The following is a 19150-nucleotide window of genomic DNA, read 5'->3' as shown; positions in this document are numbered from 1 at the left end:
CATTTTGGTGACACAGTAGTCAACATATTAGAGACTCTAAATTTTTCACTCGCTGCTAGTTAACAAATGCGATTGCAAGCAGTTGTCATAACTAACTTCTTATTCATTAATTGAGATAGATCACTGATAATCTCTACAAATCCTCCTGGTTAAGCAGATACTACTATGAAAGAAAGACCTTAAGATGCCCTAGGCTTCCACAAATTGTTCCATACCTGGCAATGTCATCACCAGAGCTGAAGTGTCCTGGATGTTTCTAGTTTGTTGAGGATATTTATTCCCTTTTGAATGCAACATAATTTAGAAGACATCTAGTTTGATTTTTTTTTCCCATCACGGTATCTACCTTGAAAATTCCCTGCTTGGGGGGGTGGGGGGGATCACTTTGCGTTGCAGATCTGAGCATTTACCCAAACGTTTTGTTCTTAAGATAAGAGTACTATGAAAAGTCCTCTTAAAGCTTGGTAAGTGAACTACAGCAGCAGTATATCATCATCCCCCTCCAAAACAGAAAAAGATACCTTTCCAAGTATTTCATAAACTCAATTCTTTAGGGTTACAATGTTGGCTAAATGTATCATTTGAGACTTAAGTATTGGTAGTTAGAAGTTTTGGAAGGCTCTGCATTATACAGTAATACCAAGAATTTTAATTAAAACAAAACCCTAAGTAAGCAGAATGCATAACTTAATAAAGACCTACACAGAACTAAAAGGCCGTTTTAACCAAGTACATGCTTTGCGTTTACCTATGTTAAGTGGCTCTTATTTACTTGCCAATCATTGCACAGTAGTCTGGCATGCAAGTTAATTGGTAGGTGGTTAGCAGTAGCTAGAAGGTGATGTATACTATCCACTCTAGTTACATTCAATTATTAAAAACCCTTATAATGATGACTTCTCTTTTGTAGTGTATTTTTTCTTAATGGTTGTTTCAAGAAAGATTTGCCTAGTGTCCAGCTGATCTCATACCTGCTAGCATAATGCTCAATACGTGAATGAGTATCATCATGTGAAAGCTGAGGGGACGAGGCAGGCCTATAAGGCAGAAAACACTGATTAATCACAAACACCCCTTAAAAAGATAAAAATACACTTTGGTATGTATATGCCCTCATGTTGCCATCGCTCATACAGTGTTTAATAAACAGCAAGCTATACTTGCCACCCATGATTTGTGTGCTTCCTTGATCCATCAGAGGAGACTGTTTTGTGGCAGCATACAAAAGGGACTCGGTTCATTCAGTTTTTCTGTGAACTTGATTTTTTATGATACATAAGCAAGAAAATGAAGCTGTTCCATGAGAGGTTTCTTTCAAAAGGATGTATAGGTGAACTTTCTTCCCAATTTGCCAGCCTCTTTCATTCACCACACTATTTCTCCTACTCTCCAGACCCACTGTCCAAACCTTGTGGGAAGTGTTTTATTTCTCTCCCTTCCTGTTCTGAGATGTGTTTCTAATACAACAGTAGCAAGTCTCATTTAAAAAAAAAAAAAAGGGCTTCAAACACCTGCATCCATGCCCAATCAGGAAGTTACCTCATAAGATATACGTTAAGTGTTGAGCATAGTGAATATACTTGAATAGGAGACTGCAAGAATTAGTGTCAGTGTTTTGGTGATGGTGCTCTTCCCACAGTTTCACTACTACCACAGTGTGGTATTAGGGGAACTGTAACGTTGGACCTCCCCAACTTTTGATCATTACTAAATGAACTCCTGTGCACATTTGTGAACTGAAGATCAATGTGACTTTTCAAAAGAATAAGTTTGGTGTAGCCTTAGGGCTGCTCTACAACTGAAAGTTGTGCCAGTAGTCCCATGTCAATTTCAGATGCAATGTTTTAGTGATAGGGTAATATCAATATAAAGGTGCCTTATACCAGCATAACTTATTCTCCTTCCCAAATGGAAATAACCATGCTAATATAAAGCATCTTTATACTGGTATAGCAGCATCTACGCTAGGGGCTTGTACCACTAATTGTACTGTTACAGGTAAAGGGGTATAACTTTCTAGTATAAACAAGGCCTTAGAATCTTAGAAAAAATAACCAAATTCCAACTTGTGTATCTAAATTCATTTTTTTAAAATAGTTTTGGTAGATAAAATGCTTTCACTTTTCAAACTATTATGCAGTGTTACTGGTACTGTCCATGAGAGATGGTGTTCAACTCCAGAATGGTTGCATTTCAGTGGCAGATGAAACCATTTTTTTATTACAGGTTATAATGGTAGGTAATGCTGTTGTATTAAGGGCATGATGATCCTACAAAGCATTTACTATAGGATGATTATACATTTCTAGTCATCTTCCAGTTTTTAAAGCAGTTTGCGAAGTGCTTTAGAAAAGTAGGCTTCTTCTGAATTCACAGAGCTATATACTGTATATTTAGAAGTCATTATTGTTAATACTTTTTCCTCACATACTGGTAAAGCTTTTTTGGGGGAAGGATAGCTCAGCGGTTTGAGCATTGGCCTGCTAAACCCAGGGTTGTGAGTTCAATCCTTGAGGGGGCCACTTAGGGATCTGGGGCAAAATCAATACTTGATCCTGCTAGTGAAGGCAGAGAGCTGGACTCAATGACCTTTCAAGGTCCCTTCCAGTTCTAGGAGGTTAGTATACCTCTATAATTTTTTTTTCTATGAGATACTATAGGTTAATTATGATGAGTCGCATTTTTCTGAGACAAGGTTTGGCATTGCCAAGCCCACATTTATGCACCATGCTTTTACACGTCACTGTACAAAATCAGTGGATAAATATTCAATGTACTACATTGAAGTATTCAATACTAACTCCCTAAGATATTTATGGAAGATGGATAATTAATTGTAACCAGATATCCTGATTTGCATGGAACTACTTTAAAACTGGAGGTAACTCAGAAGAATGTAGATCAGGGCACTTTCAAAATCTGTGCTAGTAGGCATTTATTATTAATAATAACTTTAAGATTTTGCTATTTAGCTGATATCTCCCAATTTCTATATTCTTGACATTTCGAGCCTAAATTAATCTTCTGATGCCCCATCATCAGAAATTAAATTGCATCTTTCAAGGAGAGCAGGGAGTGCTCCCTGTGTACCTTGAACGAACATACATTGGGATAATAACATTGAAACTTGAGCATAAATCTGAACTATATATTTCACAATTACAAGAGGGGGAAATAGGATGTCAAAATAATTTTGCAAAATAAATAAAAAATAATTGGCGTATCAAAATGCTATTATTGCTCATTTTAAGCAACCTCCCACCTCAAAAAGATTTAATGCATCACAAAGCCACTGTTTCTGACCCTTTTTTCCTTCATGAATTGCAAACATTTTTTAATAAAACATCATTGATAAATTTTTCAGAGTGGTGCCTGCAGTAATAACCCTGAGTCTCTTACTAAAGCCAAGTAAGAGTTGAGTAGCTAAGACATCATGTTATAATGCCTTTACCCTCTGTAGAAAATTGGGTAACAATACACAGCAATGTGTTTTGAAATTAACTATTCAGTTCCTCAGGTCAAGGGTTCTTGAAAGTAAGGAACTATGAAAGTGTTTCTTAGTGACAGATTCCCAGTTCAGTACTACCAAGTGATGACAACAGAAATCATAATTCCATTATAGAATGCATGAGTTGTCTCTGTATGCTTGGCAACTAGAGAGTATCTGCAAAATATCCACCCCACTCATAAGGAGTCTGAACCAGTGCTAAGAAGCACCACACTTTATCATATTTTCATAAACAATGCCAGCCCCAAATATCACAGTGTCCACCTAATCAGCATATTCTCAGTGCAGTAATGGTATTCCTAGATGATTCACTTTTAGGCCAGAGCACTTTGGAGACCTATAGAAAACTGGTACTGAAGACCCAGAACCAGGGCTCTAGGCCTAGGAGAGAGATGTCAGATAATCAGAATATGGTCAGATAGTTAGATGCTTTCAGAGTTATGATCTGTAGCATTGTGATGAAGGATTCCATTGCTAAAATAGGTAAAACATGGAAATTTGGAAGAATTTAACTCCTTAAACCTATTTAGCCATGATTTCTATAGCGGTTTCTGATGTATCATGTGTAAGTAAACCTCTTTGATCCAATAACCAAATCTCCTACCCTTAGTATAAAGCTCTTAGTGTAGCATGTCACAAAGTTATTAGTATAAGTGATCTGTGGGCACCATGCCTTAAAACAAATGTTATACAAACTTATTTGTGATATGTTAGACACAGCAACAACATTCTGTATCACTCCAGCTTTTATTTTATGAGTTTTTTATTTTTAACTTATTCTTTTAAAAGATCTAATTGTATTTTAAAGAGTCAGTAATCTGGATCCATATATTTAGATAGTGTGCTTAAATTACCAATGGGTGCATTTATAGGAGAAACCATTTTACAAATACATTGCACTGTAACTCCAAAGCCCTCTACTACACTTTAGTTCCAAGCTTTGTTGATATTCTTAGTAAGTGGAGTGTTAACCACATGCAATTTGCAATAGCATGCAAATTTCTTGGCATCTTAAACATCAGCCTTCTAGAGAAAGAGTGCTCCATCCGTCTTCACGACAATCTATGCTGTATGTGAAAATTATAAATCAATATTCCAGTGTATATATTTTGGTGTTGCTTATTCTAATAATAGTTCATTGTAAGTGAAATGTAGGTCACACATATTTCAAAAGATATATGCTAACAATAGTAAAGAAGTTTTATCTTCCCTACTACTTTATGGTTCTCTCGTCACTAATATTCACACCTGTGAGTAAATTAAGAATTAAAAGTAATCTTAACCTACAATAGTCTAAAATTAGCACTATAATGTGGTAGCAAGTGCCACAGTGATCATTATAAATCTCTAGTGTATTCTGATGCTGCTACTACTACTATAATAAGACAAAGCATGTTCAGAGATGGCGCATGTATGAAAATCCAATGTACAGTTGAGAAATCTTATTGGTTTTGTTTCTGAAAAATATACAAAACTTTCCACAGTATTTTTAGAACTCCAGGACCCAATGCCCTATCTCAATGTTGCCTCAGAACACCCTCTAAACCAAAAAAGACTGTAATAATGAATTGTTGATTATCATGGAGATGGATTGGGAGGGGTTGTATATGTGTGCATGAGAGTGTAAGTAAAACTTTAAATTATGGCCTTAACTGTAAGACGGTCATCTCTGAAATTTTTGAAAAACCATAAAGTTCGGTGTGTATCGTCTGAAATATATCTAGTTTATAATCAAGGAGTCTGCTCTTATTCAGAAATGACACACTCTCATAAGCATTAGTAAGACTGTCCACCAAAATCCCTATCAATCAGATGAGAATACACTCTCCAGGGAGAGTATACAGTATACATTTCACGATGCCTGGGAAACCCTGGTGTTATTCCATTCTACTGATCTGGAATAAAAATTATACTTTCAGAAGGGCTATCAAGACAAAAAAAAATAAACAAAGAAGGAAATGAACATATGTAAAAACTAAATAAAAACAAAACAAAAAAGTGAGGGAACGCAGCTGCAGCAGCACACTTTAGCAAAAGTACTCACGCAGAATCTACTGGCCAGAAGTTGATCAGAGTAACAGGACTGCAAGACAAAAAATGAGGAGGTGAAGAGAGAGAGGCAGAAAAACTCAGCAGCAAAATAATTACAGAAAGATTAAAAAAATCACAACAACTGAAAAACAGAAAATCCAACAGACCAAACGTGAATGACTATGAAAAGCATCTAACCAAAAGGTGGGAAATAAAATCAAAATATTAATTAAAAGAAAAAGAGAGATAACAAGCTGTTGTGCAACTGCCATTAAACAGCTAATTATTATAAACTTGTGAAGTTAAAAGAAGGTAAGGTCACTCACTGATCAATGAGCATCATCACTGGTGTATGTTTGTTTGTTTTGTAAATACAATGAGTTCAAGTCATTTTGTGTGACCACAAACACGGATAGAGAAAAGAGTAAGCTAGGCTGTGGCAAACAAAAAAACAAACAAATCCCTCACTAAAGAGATACTGCCTTTTGGAAGGAAGTCAAAATGTAATGCTAAGATTGCTAGTTTCCAAATTACCGTATCCATTTTAAGGCCTTACAAGAAAATCAATGCAGTAGGAGGTATTTTTCTTTTGCTAATTGAAGTTTAAATTATTGTAAGGATAGGTGAAAAAAGATGAAGGAAATGGCAACTGAAATGTCAGCTTGTGTTTTCCTTTCAGCCATAGTAAACAAAAATGAAAGAAATAAAAAGAGGCTTTATGCATTAAGGAAGTGAAGGGAGTTAGTGCCAGCTGGGGAGCTCAAGGAGCATATCAAATGATATACTACTTATTTTCTTTAGAGCTAGCTACTCACGTTTCCATGTTGTCTCCCTCCAAGACAGTTTGTACAGGCAGATAGCCCATTCTTGGGTGTTTTGCAAAATACCGTTTTGTTCGGAATTTATTTTTCAGTACCTTGGCAAAGTCGCGGACATCTTCTCCTGAAGTTGTCTGAAAGCAACACCACAATCAAATCACCCTCTAATTATTATTGTCCTTGATCATCTTTTCTTCTGCTAGATCATTTGACATAGTACATGAGAACACAGCACAGGGGCACTAATGATTTGACCTCTGGAACATCAAATACTGTATAGGCTTGTTATTGTAGATATAATGTATTTCCCAAACAATGTGAGGTATGTTACTATTTGCCAAATATATAAAACCAACCAAGTTCTAGTCTTTGAACTCCCGTGTTCTGTGATAATAGGCTTGTTCCTCTTCTCAAGTGATCTGAGGCAATCAATAAGATGATGAGACTCTCACAATTTCAGTTTTGCCTTGGCACTGACCAGGCACAGGCTTTGACTGGACACAGTTCAAATATTAAAATAGCTGAAAAATAGGATATGCAGCAAGTGAGAGACCTGGCAATGACTTTCTGATAAGCTAGCAGTCTGAGTCCTCACTCTCTCAATGAGCACCTTTTGTTTACCATTTCAGTGACTGCAGAGTCTATGAAAGTTGGCACAATCCTCCCAAAAGAGTTTTCCCTATTCAGCCTTCTCTGCCATTAATGTTTTATTTTTCTTTATATAAAAAGGAGGTTAGAGTTGTGGAAAACTCTGGGATGGGTTGTTTCTCCTTTTGTTGGTTCAACTCAGTTAGTAAGCATTTAGAACACTGCTCTAACCCTTTGCCTGAACTTAAGTCCCTCTCTCCCATCTAAGCCACCTAAACAGCAAATTAAGCAAGCCCAAAAGAAATCAAAACAAGTCTACTGGAGAGAATTAAAAGGGAGGAACTAGACACCTTCTCTTCTAATAAGTCTGATAGAGAATCAGATGACCCTTCTCCGATGAATTTTAATACAGGAGTTGAGTTACTTTATTAAATCTGTACCCAAGGCCTTACCTCCATAGAGGAACTAGCCTCTGCAATACTGCAATCCTATAATAAAATAATTTCTTTCCTGATTCACATAAGGATGGTTCTTCCCTGGTGTACCTCATTTCTTTCTGCCAAATTAGATAAAGTTAGTTTGCTTTTAGTTGTATAATAAGCTTATGCCTCCTATTGAGAGAGGAATGAGTTGTTAGGTTCTAGCCTTTAAGCTGTCACAATGCTGCTGGTTTTTGCCTGTCTTTGTCCTTTGAAATGGGATTGAAAATGCCTTCATTAAGATGAACAAAAGCACTTCTCTACTGAAGCTTTTCTTCTGTATGGGGTGGAAAATAATTCTCCCCTTCTTTTGAGGTCAGTCCATCCTGTGGAAAAACTCAGTGTGATTTCTGACTGGCAGAGTAGGAAAGCAGTATCTCAATGTACAATTTTTTTTTCAACAAAAGTATCTTTGTTGGTGAATGGAAGCCAGGTACTTTGCAAAACCATCAAATTGCCTATTTCTGTAGCTGGTACAGAGATCCTCAGGCAATAGATGCTCTTAGTTTAGTTCTCTACTTTAAAAAAAAAAAAAAAATTTTCCAGAAACTGCCTTGCCTTTATTCTGACTCAACTCTCTTCAGGTAAGGAGAAGCTGTTGCACTCTATGGACCTGGTACTAGTTCTCAAGTTCTTCTTGAACAGGACTAAAAATCATAGATCCTCAAGTTTCCTGCTTGATATGTGGAAAATCCACCATACACTCCACTGTTAGTTGGACACATTCAGATATTTTGGAAGCTTACATCAAAGAAGGCATTCTTGGCCAACTGACAGTTAAATTGTCTATAAGGGTGACAACTTTGTCTTGGGCTGAGACAGCAAATACTTTGATGTTTAAAATCTTTCAGAAGGGCCACTGTAAGTCTTTTTGTTCAATTTCAAATCATTACATTCTGGACACTGAGGACTCCGTGGATGTTTTGTTCAGTCATACAGTACTTAGGGTTATTTTTCAGTTAAAAAAATAGCTCAGAGACTTTTGGCACTACATGCTCACATTTTTTCCAGTTTAATCCTCTCCTAATTCAGCTCACTGCTGGTTCAGCTATGCACAACTAATTAGTATGGACTGCTGGAGCTCAGAAATAAAGAAGATTTTTACCATCTGTGAAATGGGTTCTGAAGACTGAGCTCACTAATCTGCATGCACTCTCAATTTTCTGTTTTCCATTATTTTGTCTGTTACTAATTTGAATTTCTTATATCTCTATGGAAAAGTGCACTGGGTCCTATAGCAGACTCAAAGAAATGAACATAAAACCCATCATTCAGGTAAAAATGGTGGTAGCAGAGGTGTTATTCTGTGTACTGTTTACATTTTTTCATTAAGTCTTTGCTTCATTTGCAAGGAGAATAAAGGTGGCAAGAAGAAACAATAACCAACTCAGTGAGATTCCTGACCCCAACTACATTTGTGAGGAAGATTAGTGTGCTCTACCAATGCTTACAGTAGAATAATCAGTTCAGATTTGTCTATGCTGTTCTAGACTTCCCCTGTGAAATAAGCAACAGTACAACACATCATCATTTCCAGTTATCTCAGTCAATGAAGAAAGGGCAGGAAAGGATAAAGCATATGGAGAGTTTTGGTGAAAAGCTGGCAGAAGCAGAAGTATTGTACTTGCAGAGATTCACACCAGGCAGTGCCATATCCTCCAATACACAGAGACCTGAATGGTTTAGAAAGTATTATGCATGTCATAATGAAAATAATGGTTGAAGTCAAAAACAAATAATGCTGTAATGAAAATATATGATAAAAATGGACAGAAACTTTATTCTTGCCTCATCATAACATCTTAGGGGTATATATTTTCCTCTCAGTTTTCTTTAACTCCCCATTCACTGAGACAAGCTTACAACCCTTACTCTACCTTGCACATCTCCCTTAGTCTGCATACAAATTAGATACTAACATTTTTAGTTTCCTAGTCAGTTATGTATTATTTTCATGGTTTTATTTTAAACATTTATATTTGACCAGTAGACAAAAATGCAGGATCCTGTGATCACTAAACCACATTATAAACTGGAAGCCAGACTGTGGGGTGCATCAGAACTGCACAAAATGCAGGTTGCCGGGTCTGCAAAAGTGGCTTAAAGCTCAGTACTGGGGCAGTCCTTCTGCACCACATAAGAGTGCTCTAATTTACACACAGCTACAATGGACACATGGAGCCAAAAATACAATTGAGAAGTGGTGTGGTACAGGATGATCTTACCTCTTCCACATTTTCCTCTTACAGGGGAAGGTAAAGAGCTGCCTTGTCTGCTCTATGCCATGGGAGAATCATCCTTATATGAATAATCCTCCCTGAACCAGTTAAACAGGGTTAGGGCCAGATAACACGAGTGGTGAAGCAGAAAGCAGAGGCATTGCACTGGAAAATCTGGCTCTTGGTCTCCAGATGTGAAAATCCAGCTCATTATTTTTAAGTACCTCCTAGATCTTTACATATCACTATATCATTTTACAACAAACCACCACCACTACTAATATGCTGAGAATAATTTTGCAGCTGAAGAGACAGTCATGACCAAACCAACATATCCATGATCTGTCAGAACAGCTATCACATTAAACTAATTCTATTAGTGACTGATCTTTCAGTACAGAGCTTATTATGCACTTAAAGTACACAGGAAAAAAGAATGGAGGTGTTAACTTGGAAGGGCCCTCATTGAGCTACTGTGAGTTGATTTTTTTCCCCACCATAAAAAACAAATAGATTTTTCAAGAATCCTAGCCTTACTGTAGAATATATAAAATCAATTATTTAACACTGAGCACAGAACCCATTAGCATATAATGCATGATTTTGATAGAGTTGTATAAACAATGAAAGGCAGTAAACCTTAACTCCCAGTTACTTCAAACCATTACTGTTATTCCTCACTGTGCATTTCAAAATGTTAGACTCTAAAGACTGGGGTGTATAAAAGGTGACTTAATTACAGAAAAAAATCCTACACAAATGCTCTGTTAGCTTGCACATAGCAACTGAAGCTTTTTACTTCTACATAATAATCAACATTAAGGGTCACTGAGGCAGATACCTACCGGTGTACAGTACTCCACCATTGGATAGTGCATTTTATGGCCTTTTGCCACTCGTCCAGAAAAGAAACAGCTTTGGCAGATGTCATAGTTAAAGTGCTTTAAGCTTCTGTACCTGATGGAGGGAGGAAAAAATTGCTGTTAGAGCTTCATAGACTATCATAACTGAATTTTGTTTCAATTTGTAAAGTAGTTTCCTCGGCTAATAGCTCATTTCCCCCGCAAGATAGCCTTGGCTGTACACAATGCACGTTACAGTAAGCATAATAAAATGTTTGTTTGCCATATAGGGCCAATATAGAGCAATTTGAAGCAAGGTGATTATAAAATTACTTATGCATTTGCAAAAAAAATAGAATCACAAGAATTATAGTAATTACAGGGCAATACTGGGAAAGCACATATGCCAAAAGAAAACCAAATCAATGTCATTAAAAATATACAAAATGTACCTACACATTTCTGATGACCTGAAATTAATGTCAGTTATTTTTATCCCTCTTACCCTTCCTGTCATTATACCACCTAACCAAATAATTTCAACTAAAAATGCCCCTCAAATAATCCCAGGAAGCTCTGTTGTGTTCTGCACATTAAATAGCAATATGTTTGAGTTCTGTCTAGTTTCTTTGTTATAATAGTTTGCATGTATGAAGAGCCTTCAAATTCAAAGATCGCAATGCACATTTACAAAAATCCATTTAGCCTCAGCACTTATTACATCTGTTATGTTGTACTGTGGGAAGGAGCCAGGAACACAGAGTCCGTGTTGTTTTAAGAGGTTCACTAACAGTGATTTCAAGTGAGAGAGTTAACAGCACTGTTTCTAGGTGTAGTGAGTCTTACAGTTATTAACTTTCTAAATGCCTTCCAACACAATGTGTATTTTGAAGATATGAAAACTGAGACACACATATTATCTAAGCATAATTTACATACCACGGTAATAGATGCGTCGGAAATACTTAAGAGATATACTAGATAGGTAAAATTAGATTAGATTTTACACACACATGTAGCCAAGATCCGCTCGCTCCCAGTCCAGTGCCTTAACCAGAAGGCTATCCAGTCCCCTGACAGCTCTCGCTCACAACAATAGCTCCCTTTGACTTTGCTTTAATAATTATGGAGACAAAGTAAGTAAATAGGCATTTTCTTATATTGCATTTGGGAATAGGAAAGTATAGAAAACTTTCTAGATGGAGTAACCTACTCGCAATCCCATCACCTCCTTCAATAATGTTTACCATTCCCAAGTTGAAATAGGCATTGGGAGTAAAGGAACAAGGAAATTAATTCAGATAGCAAGAGAACTGATACAATGACCAAAGAGACAGGGATTTTTTAATATTTAAAAAAGCACCTCCTCCAGCTATCAGGGGGGGAAATGAGAAGGAAGAGAGACACTATCCCATAGCATCTCCACCTAAAGTCATCATTCAAATGCTCAAATGTAGGGCAAAATGATGACATCTTTATATGAATGCTGCCTGCCCTCTGTTGAATATCTGGGTTTTAGAAACAGCATTATAAAAAGCTTCTTGTAAACAGCACAATACACAGAAGTATAAATATCGATGGTAAAAAGACCAAGATGAATAAAAAGCGCACAAACCATACAAAGCAGCTATTAAGAAACTAAGTGATAAAACAAGTCTAAGCATAATTGAAAGCGAGTATTTACTTAGCTGTTAAGTGGATTCTGAACAGGCATACCATTTTACAACACATACCATAGCCATTTTACAACACAGTGATTTATTCATTGCTATAGTAACCACAGGGTTCATCCAGATATTTAAATCCATCAGCAACATTTCAGAATCAAAAGCTTCTGATTATTGTTAAATAAGAGATGTTTACAGAAGATAAGCCGAATAGATTCTGTCTAAAGCAATGATCATAATATAACAGTATTTCTAGCACACTAGGTTAAATAGTCCACAATTAAACACTCTTTCTCTGAAAAATACATAAATAGCCCTGGATTTTTGTGCTTCTGTGATTTTTTCTGTTCATTTGCATGCTTTTATATCATCATGGAAAGCAATTCATAGGATCCAATCCAGAAAACATAATCATGTTTACAGAATAGATGAATATAAAGTAAATTCTATAGTTACTAGGACAATCCACCAATCCTTTGGCAGGGGAGGAGCAGGACTCACAGGAAAAGAAGCATTTGATTTGAATTATCTCCCCCTACTCAAGACTGTTGTGCTCAGTTCATTGATATAATTCTCCCTGTAGGATGGCAGTACTTGCTTGTTTGTTTATTTTTTACATTTGCTAAATCAAAGGGATAAAAACAGAAACATTCTCTCCTGGGTAAGAGAGGGAGATCTTAGTATGCTAAGCAGCTGAAAGTACTGTAGCAGAAGGGGTATTATTTTGTACCTGAATCCAATAATGGGACACTCCTTACAGATGTTACACTTAGCTTGGTGTTTGGCAGTTTCAGCAGCAGCCACCCTGTGCAACACTGGCAGCCATACCATGGACTGTGGTTCCAGCCTCATCCAATCCAAGAACAGGGCTGCTTCAATTTCTGGCTTGTTATTGGCCTGTGAGAGAGGATGAATAAAGACAAGGACTCAGCAAAGAACAGCATCCCAATGAATGTCTGTCTAACCCATCAGCTTCCTGCCTCCTCACCCTTACCTTGTCACCGAGCCTTCAATCCTGGTCAACTCTTCCATGCACCAACCCTAAATGCCACTCTAGGACCTTCTCCTCAAGAGGCACTGCTTAGTTTCCTGAATACTGTGTTCCCTCATTCTGAACTCCACTTCATTCCTTTTAACATCTCTAACTTTTCTGTGGTACATTTATGAGCTCCAACCCATTGACATCTCTGTGTTCCTATCCTGCTCCTCTTGTCTCCTTTACTGGCTATACAGAGGATTCTCTGAGCTCCACTCATTCTTCCACTTGTGCCTCTTTTGTCCCTTTCTCCCATCATATCATGCCTCCTAATGACCCCTAGCATTGGCTCACACCCAACATTCTCTGCCTTCATCCTAGACCTGTGCCACTAAACTCCACTGGAGAAAATCCAAGGAACACATGATCTTCCTCCACTACAGATCTGTCCACTTCTCCTTCAGTACTGCCATCTTCTTTGCTAAACAACTCTTCCTCTCTCTCTCACTGAGCCCTAGATTTAAAACCCTATAGCATATTCACTACCTTTCAGTACCTCTCTGAGTCCCTTTTCTCCACCCTGAACACTTTCTTCTCTTCCCAGCATCTGATTTCCTCCAATTCCCCATATTCTCTCTCAGCTCCTGGCATTAATTCGGAGATCACTCCCCTACATCCAACACCTCCACCTATTCACTTGACCCCATTGCTAGGCAAATCTTGGAGTTCACAATCCATCCATATCGTTCTTGACCTCTCTACCACTTCAGGTCCTGGTTCAGCAAAGCATTAAAATATGTGCTTAATGTTAAGCACAAGTAGTCCCATCAAACTGAGTACTTAAGTAGGTAATTAGATCAGGGCCTATGACAACACAGAATATCTATTTCATGGCACTGTTCTCTCTTGGTTCTTTTCATATCTATCCAATGTTTCTTCATTCTCTTTTTCTCCATTCCTCTTTTGTAGACGTCTCACAAGTCCCTTGGATGTCCCTCTTCCTTTCACATCTTATCTGCTTAGATGATTCTAACTACCATCTCTTACCGTGATTACTCATACATCTAATTCTTCACTCTTTCCCCATCTTCCTGCATGGAGACCTGCAATCTAGTTTGTCTTTCTGACATTGCTTGGATGTTTCGGCAACAATTTCAGCTTACCACAATTAAATCTGAATTTCTTATTTTTGCACCTTTATTCTTAATTTTTTTTCTCCTTCTCTTGTCTGCTTTCCCCATTCTTAATTGCAAAATTATCATCTTATTTGACTCACAGGCTTGCAACACGAGAATCATCTTTGACTGCCCCTTCTCAAGTTTCCTGTATGTCCAGCACATACTCATATTTTGTGGTTTCTTCCTCGACAGCATTTTGAATGTCCATCCCCATTTTCTAAGATGGTGTAGCAGAGTGGATCTCTGCTTCAACCCTGAAGGGGTTAAAAACAGCCCAGGAAAGGGGCTGGGGCTGGAGCAAGCAGCCTTTTGAGCTGGGCTGATTGGGGGAAGTGGCAGCAGCTGGGGCCACGCCCCAAACTGAGCCATAGGCCCTTATAAAAGGGCAGAAAAGCCAGGAGCCCTGAGAGTCTTCCTCTGCCTGTAGAGGGAGAAGGGCCTGGCTGCTGAAAACCAGAGCAGGTACCTAGGGTAAAACAGTGCTGGGGAAAGGCAGAGGAGCTGGGGAGCCCCTGCCCAGAAAGCCCCAGGCTGCGGCTTAGAAATTAGGCCAGGAGGTAACTGGGTGTAGGGTGCAACCCAGGGGTATGCCAAGGCCAGCAAGGTCCAAACCCTTTGCTGATATGAATGGCCTGAATACTTGGCCATTCTGCCCCAGGGTGTGGGGCTAGACAATGACTGGCAGTAGCCAAGACACTGAAGCAAAGTGGGGATAGAGGGTGGGGGGTTCCCAGGGAGGGGAAACCCCTAAAGAAAAGGGGTTGCTGCCAGGGGGCAGAACCCCACGTAAAAGGGGCACCGGGGTCCAGGGAGGGACACGGGGCCTGTAGCAGGAAACAAGGCGGATCACCGGCCTGCTGGGGGCACTCCGAGCTGGAATTTGAGCTAATTCCCAGGAGTGACCAGCAGGAGGCGCCGTGGGGGTGAGTTCCGCCCGGTTACAGATGGGGTAGTCAAAAAGCAGACCAAGGGCCAAATGCGGACTGCCAGACGCTTTTGAATGGACCACAAAACCTTTTTATTTCTTTATCATCATTATTTCAGTATTTTCTTCTCTGGTGTTTGGACTTTGAATATACCTTGACCAAGAAATTTGGACCTTGACAAAAAATAATTGATTACCCCTGTTCTAAGATCCCACAGCTAAAGCCAGCCAAGGCATTGGATATCTCCTGCTTTGATTACTTCAATCTACTCTTCTCTTCAGCCTCGCTGATTCTCATATTGCTTTCCCTTCCTGGTGCATCCAAAGGGAAACCATTAAAATAACTTTTTGAATGTGATGCTGACAATGTAATCTCCTCCACCTCTTTGAATTCCTCTCTGAAATCCCTCTTTTCCACTACATCATATTTAAACTTCTCGTACTTACCTTAAAGGCTTATACAACTTTGACTTGGACTATATATTGGGAGTTTAGAATAAAGGCTTTGTTTTTTTCTTGTGATTTTTATGCTAATTTGAGAAACGGTCAAAAAATGTAAGGGTTTCACTGGTTGCATCAGAGACCAGTGTAAATGGGTTTCCAATACTGTAATAATATTAGAAAACAATAGAGGTTTCAATGTTTTATACATCTCTTGTATGAAATTAGAATAATCTTCTTTGATGCATGGCAATTCATCCAATAGATTGTGCATTAAACCCACCTCATCTGACCTTCGTTTTTCTTAGTTATAGTATTTTTAAAAGCAAACACTCACTGGAGCAAAGAGAACACAAAAGAAAAAGTATAATCACCACAGTAACAAATCATAGCTCTAATTCAATAATGTGCTGACTATGTTCAGAATGATGCACATTGTCTTTCACTGAAGAATCTCAAAGCACTTTACAAACATCTATTAATCCTAGACATCCCTGTGAGGTGGGGCACAAAGCATTATTACCGTATCCCCATTTTAAGATAGAGTAATTGGAGCACGGAGAGGTCAAGTCACTTACCCCCAAGGTCACTCAATGAGTCAGTGTCAGTCAGGAACTGAACTGCTGAGTCATCGCTCTCACTTATGCTCTAGCTACTAGACAATACTCTTCATGTTCTCCCAGACATTCTCTGTCTTCCAAAGTATTGATGGGAGTATCTGTTTAATATACTATTTCTAGTACAAAAAGATGAATTCTGTATTGAAATGCTGCAGTGTGTGTTGTAGACAGAATAAAAATGAGCAACGCAAAGAATTAGCCCATCCTTTTGTAGTCGCTTTAAGTTTGCAAGAAAAAAAGTTGCTCTGAAGAAACACCTCCTGTAACATTCAAAAATCCATTTTAAATCTGCAGTCACTGTTGATTGCTAATGGTCCTAAAAGTTGACTATCCAACTACTCAGTATACAGCTTGTACAAAACCTGTGCTTTGGGAGATCAGCTGCATTAAAATGTTTCAAAACTGGTTATGAATTACATTACATGAAGATTTAAAGCCACATGGAGAAAAGCTGGTCAGAGTCGGACAGTATAGGACAGACAGTTCTTTACTGTTCCCTGAGCTGCTATTATATTTTCCTTAATAACCTCTAAATCCAGTAAAGACGGCAGCTGAAGATTTTACATAAGGGAAAAAGTCTGCATTCAGACAAAACATATCTGAAGTAACAAGACCAAGCTGTAAAGAATATTAATGACTTCTTTCTTCAACACATTTCTGTGGAACTCCCAATTTTTATGGTAATAACGGAGTGAATCATAAAGCAAAATTCATTAAGCCTTTCCCAGCTTACAAATAACAATTTGTTATGGAGGGATATTCAAATTCATTATACTTCAGACATCTGTTTTTCTGCATTTGTTTGCCAAAAAACAATTGACAGGAGAGGGAAGCAGGGTAATTTTTTTAATGTTTATGCAATGATCAGGAGCTGAATTTTTCTGCCACTGCCCTCCACCTGGATTTAAGCTCTTCCTCCCCTTTTGCTCATTCTGGCTTTTTTAAATGTATACTGTATCAATTTGAGGACAGATCAAATTTATGTCTATGTTGTAAAATATTGCCTCATTTCTCAATGTACAAAGTAGTATCATTCTGTCCGGCAGAATCAAACATATTTTCAGCCACATACGTATTGCCTTCTGTAATGCAGCAATTTGGGAAATAAGTTATAAAAATAATAATATTCACTTAATAGTGTCTTCCATTCAGGATCTTATATTATGCTTCATTCATAGTAACCTGTAACAGTAGATAAATATTATCCCTGTTTTTCAGATGAGGAAATGGGCACAAAATTTACATGATTTGCCCAATGTGACAAACACAAAATAAGTTTGTGACAAAGCCAGGAATAGAACCCTTGTCTTCCAACATCCAATCTTGCTTTTTTTGGCTAAGCCTATCATTCCTATTTCCTGGTCTCCATGGCTTAATAATATATTTATGCCTTCCCATGCAGCCAGCTTCCCTTCCCACACCTGTATGTGTTAAAAAAGGGGTAAATGAAGATGACAAGAAGAGTCAGTGCTCCATAGTTTCCAAGGCAAGTGCTATTTCCTGGTCAAATATGAGAAGGCAATCACAATGACACGACATGAGCTAGGCTCTGCCATACAGACTGCTTAAGTCTTAACCCTTGGAGTGTCTAAGATGATGACTTTGATCTTGCATAATATTAAACCAGTCTAGTCATGATGTTAGTGACACATCAAATATAAATGAAACAAATTATTCTAACTGATGACATTACTGGTAAGGCTTAAACGTTCCATTCGTTATCACTGAAAAAACAAGATCCTTCTTCTTTTCCCCAGCCTTGCTCTTACCATTTGAACACACCTCAGTACAGAAGATCGCTTTTAGATCTGCTCTGGTTTGCTTCTGAAAGCCAGTTTCGTTAAGTTTTTGATTCCATATAAACAGGCTCACAACTTCCTACTGAAATAACACCAGAGGAAGTGCAGTTTTATGACATTTATAGCACAGCAGCTTTCAGAGTTGTACGCCAGCTGCACAAAGAGGATGCACCTATTGATGATACAATAATTGTAATGGTGTTTGTATTTGTCATATTTCAGTTATTCATCCTGGACATTATTATTATTATTCCTTTTCGTATTGCAATTGTGGCCTATGGTCCCAATCAGGATCAGGGCACAGACACATAGGAATACATGGCCCAAACCACAAAGAGATTATAAACCTTTATTCCAGCTTTGGTTTGTCAGAGTACATACTTCAGGAGTGGGCACATAGTTAAAAAAGCTGTAAAAATATCTCAATCTTTTTTTTTCACTGATACAGTATACATAGATCCATTACAAATGTAGACTGTTGAAAGTCACGGTTATTTTCTTTGCATGTTTATGAATAGAATAGTATATCTGACGTCAGATATAAACTAGTTGTATGTCCTCCCCCTACTTGTTTCATGTGGATAACATTCTATAGAAAAACTCCAGCCCTACATCCAATTTCAATGGGGAAAAACATCCTTAAATAATTTTACAGCATAAGGAAACAAACACCCCTCACATTTCACAAAGGTATTGGCGGAACAGCAGCTACATTTTTGTACACTGAGTTGAGCTAACCTGCTGACCTATGGCTTTTCTTTTGCTCCCATTTCTTAGTTTCAACATCATAGTAACCCATGGAAAAAAAGTGTATGTAACACCTAAATGATAACGGTATGTTAGCAATTTTCCAGCACGATTCACTAGAAAAATACTGTTGTAGTTTCCTTGGCCAGTAAACAAGATAAGCAAGGCTTTAAAGGAGCACTGTCATGGCTGACATGATCTGTATAGCATCTTTTCAGTTTCACCTCACAAATGAACCCAAAATGGAAAACACTAAACTTTCACTCAACAAAAACTAGAGGTAAAGTACCTTTAAATGCAAGATCACGCAAG

At 37.9% G+C, this 19150-nt stretch overlaps 1 protein-coding gene across 13 annotated transcripts in view; it reads right to left on the bottom strand.

The window, feature by feature from the left end:
• LOC116825693 (dystrophin) overlaps nt 1-19150 on the bottom strand; it is a 1328444-nt gene that overhangs the window by 31638 nt on the left and 1277656 nt on the right. For 7 of the 13 annotated variants that reach the window (XM_075059803.1, XM_075059823.1, XM_075059813.1 and 4 more), the window contains 5 exons: nt 12883-13049; nt 10489-10600; nt 6355-6491; nt 5553-5591; nt 972-1037 (listed from right to left, as the gene is read on the bottom strand). In XM_075059803.1, coding sequence (XP_074915904.1) covers nt 972-1037; nt 5553-5591; nt 6355-6491; nt 10489-10600; nt 12883-13049 — 521 coding nt within the window. Of the gene's footprint in view, nt 1-971; nt 1038-5552; nt 5592-6350; nt 6492-10488; nt 10601-12882; nt 13050-19150 lie in introns of those variants that run through there. The other 6 variants (XM_075059808.1, XM_032765278.2, XM_032765282.2 and 3 more) reach the window with 4 other exon arrangements.

The sequence above is a fragment of the Chelonoidis abingdonii genome, chromosome 1, assembly GCF_003597395.2.
Source record: "Chelonoidis abingdonii isolate Lonesome George chromosome 1, CheloAbing_2.0, whole genome shotgun sequence".
NCBI classification, from domain to species: domain Eukaryota; kingdom Metazoa; phylum Chordata; order Testudines; family Testudinidae; genus Chelonoidis; species Chelonoidis abingdonii.
This window is presented reverse-complemented; position numbering and strand designations above follow the sequence as displayed.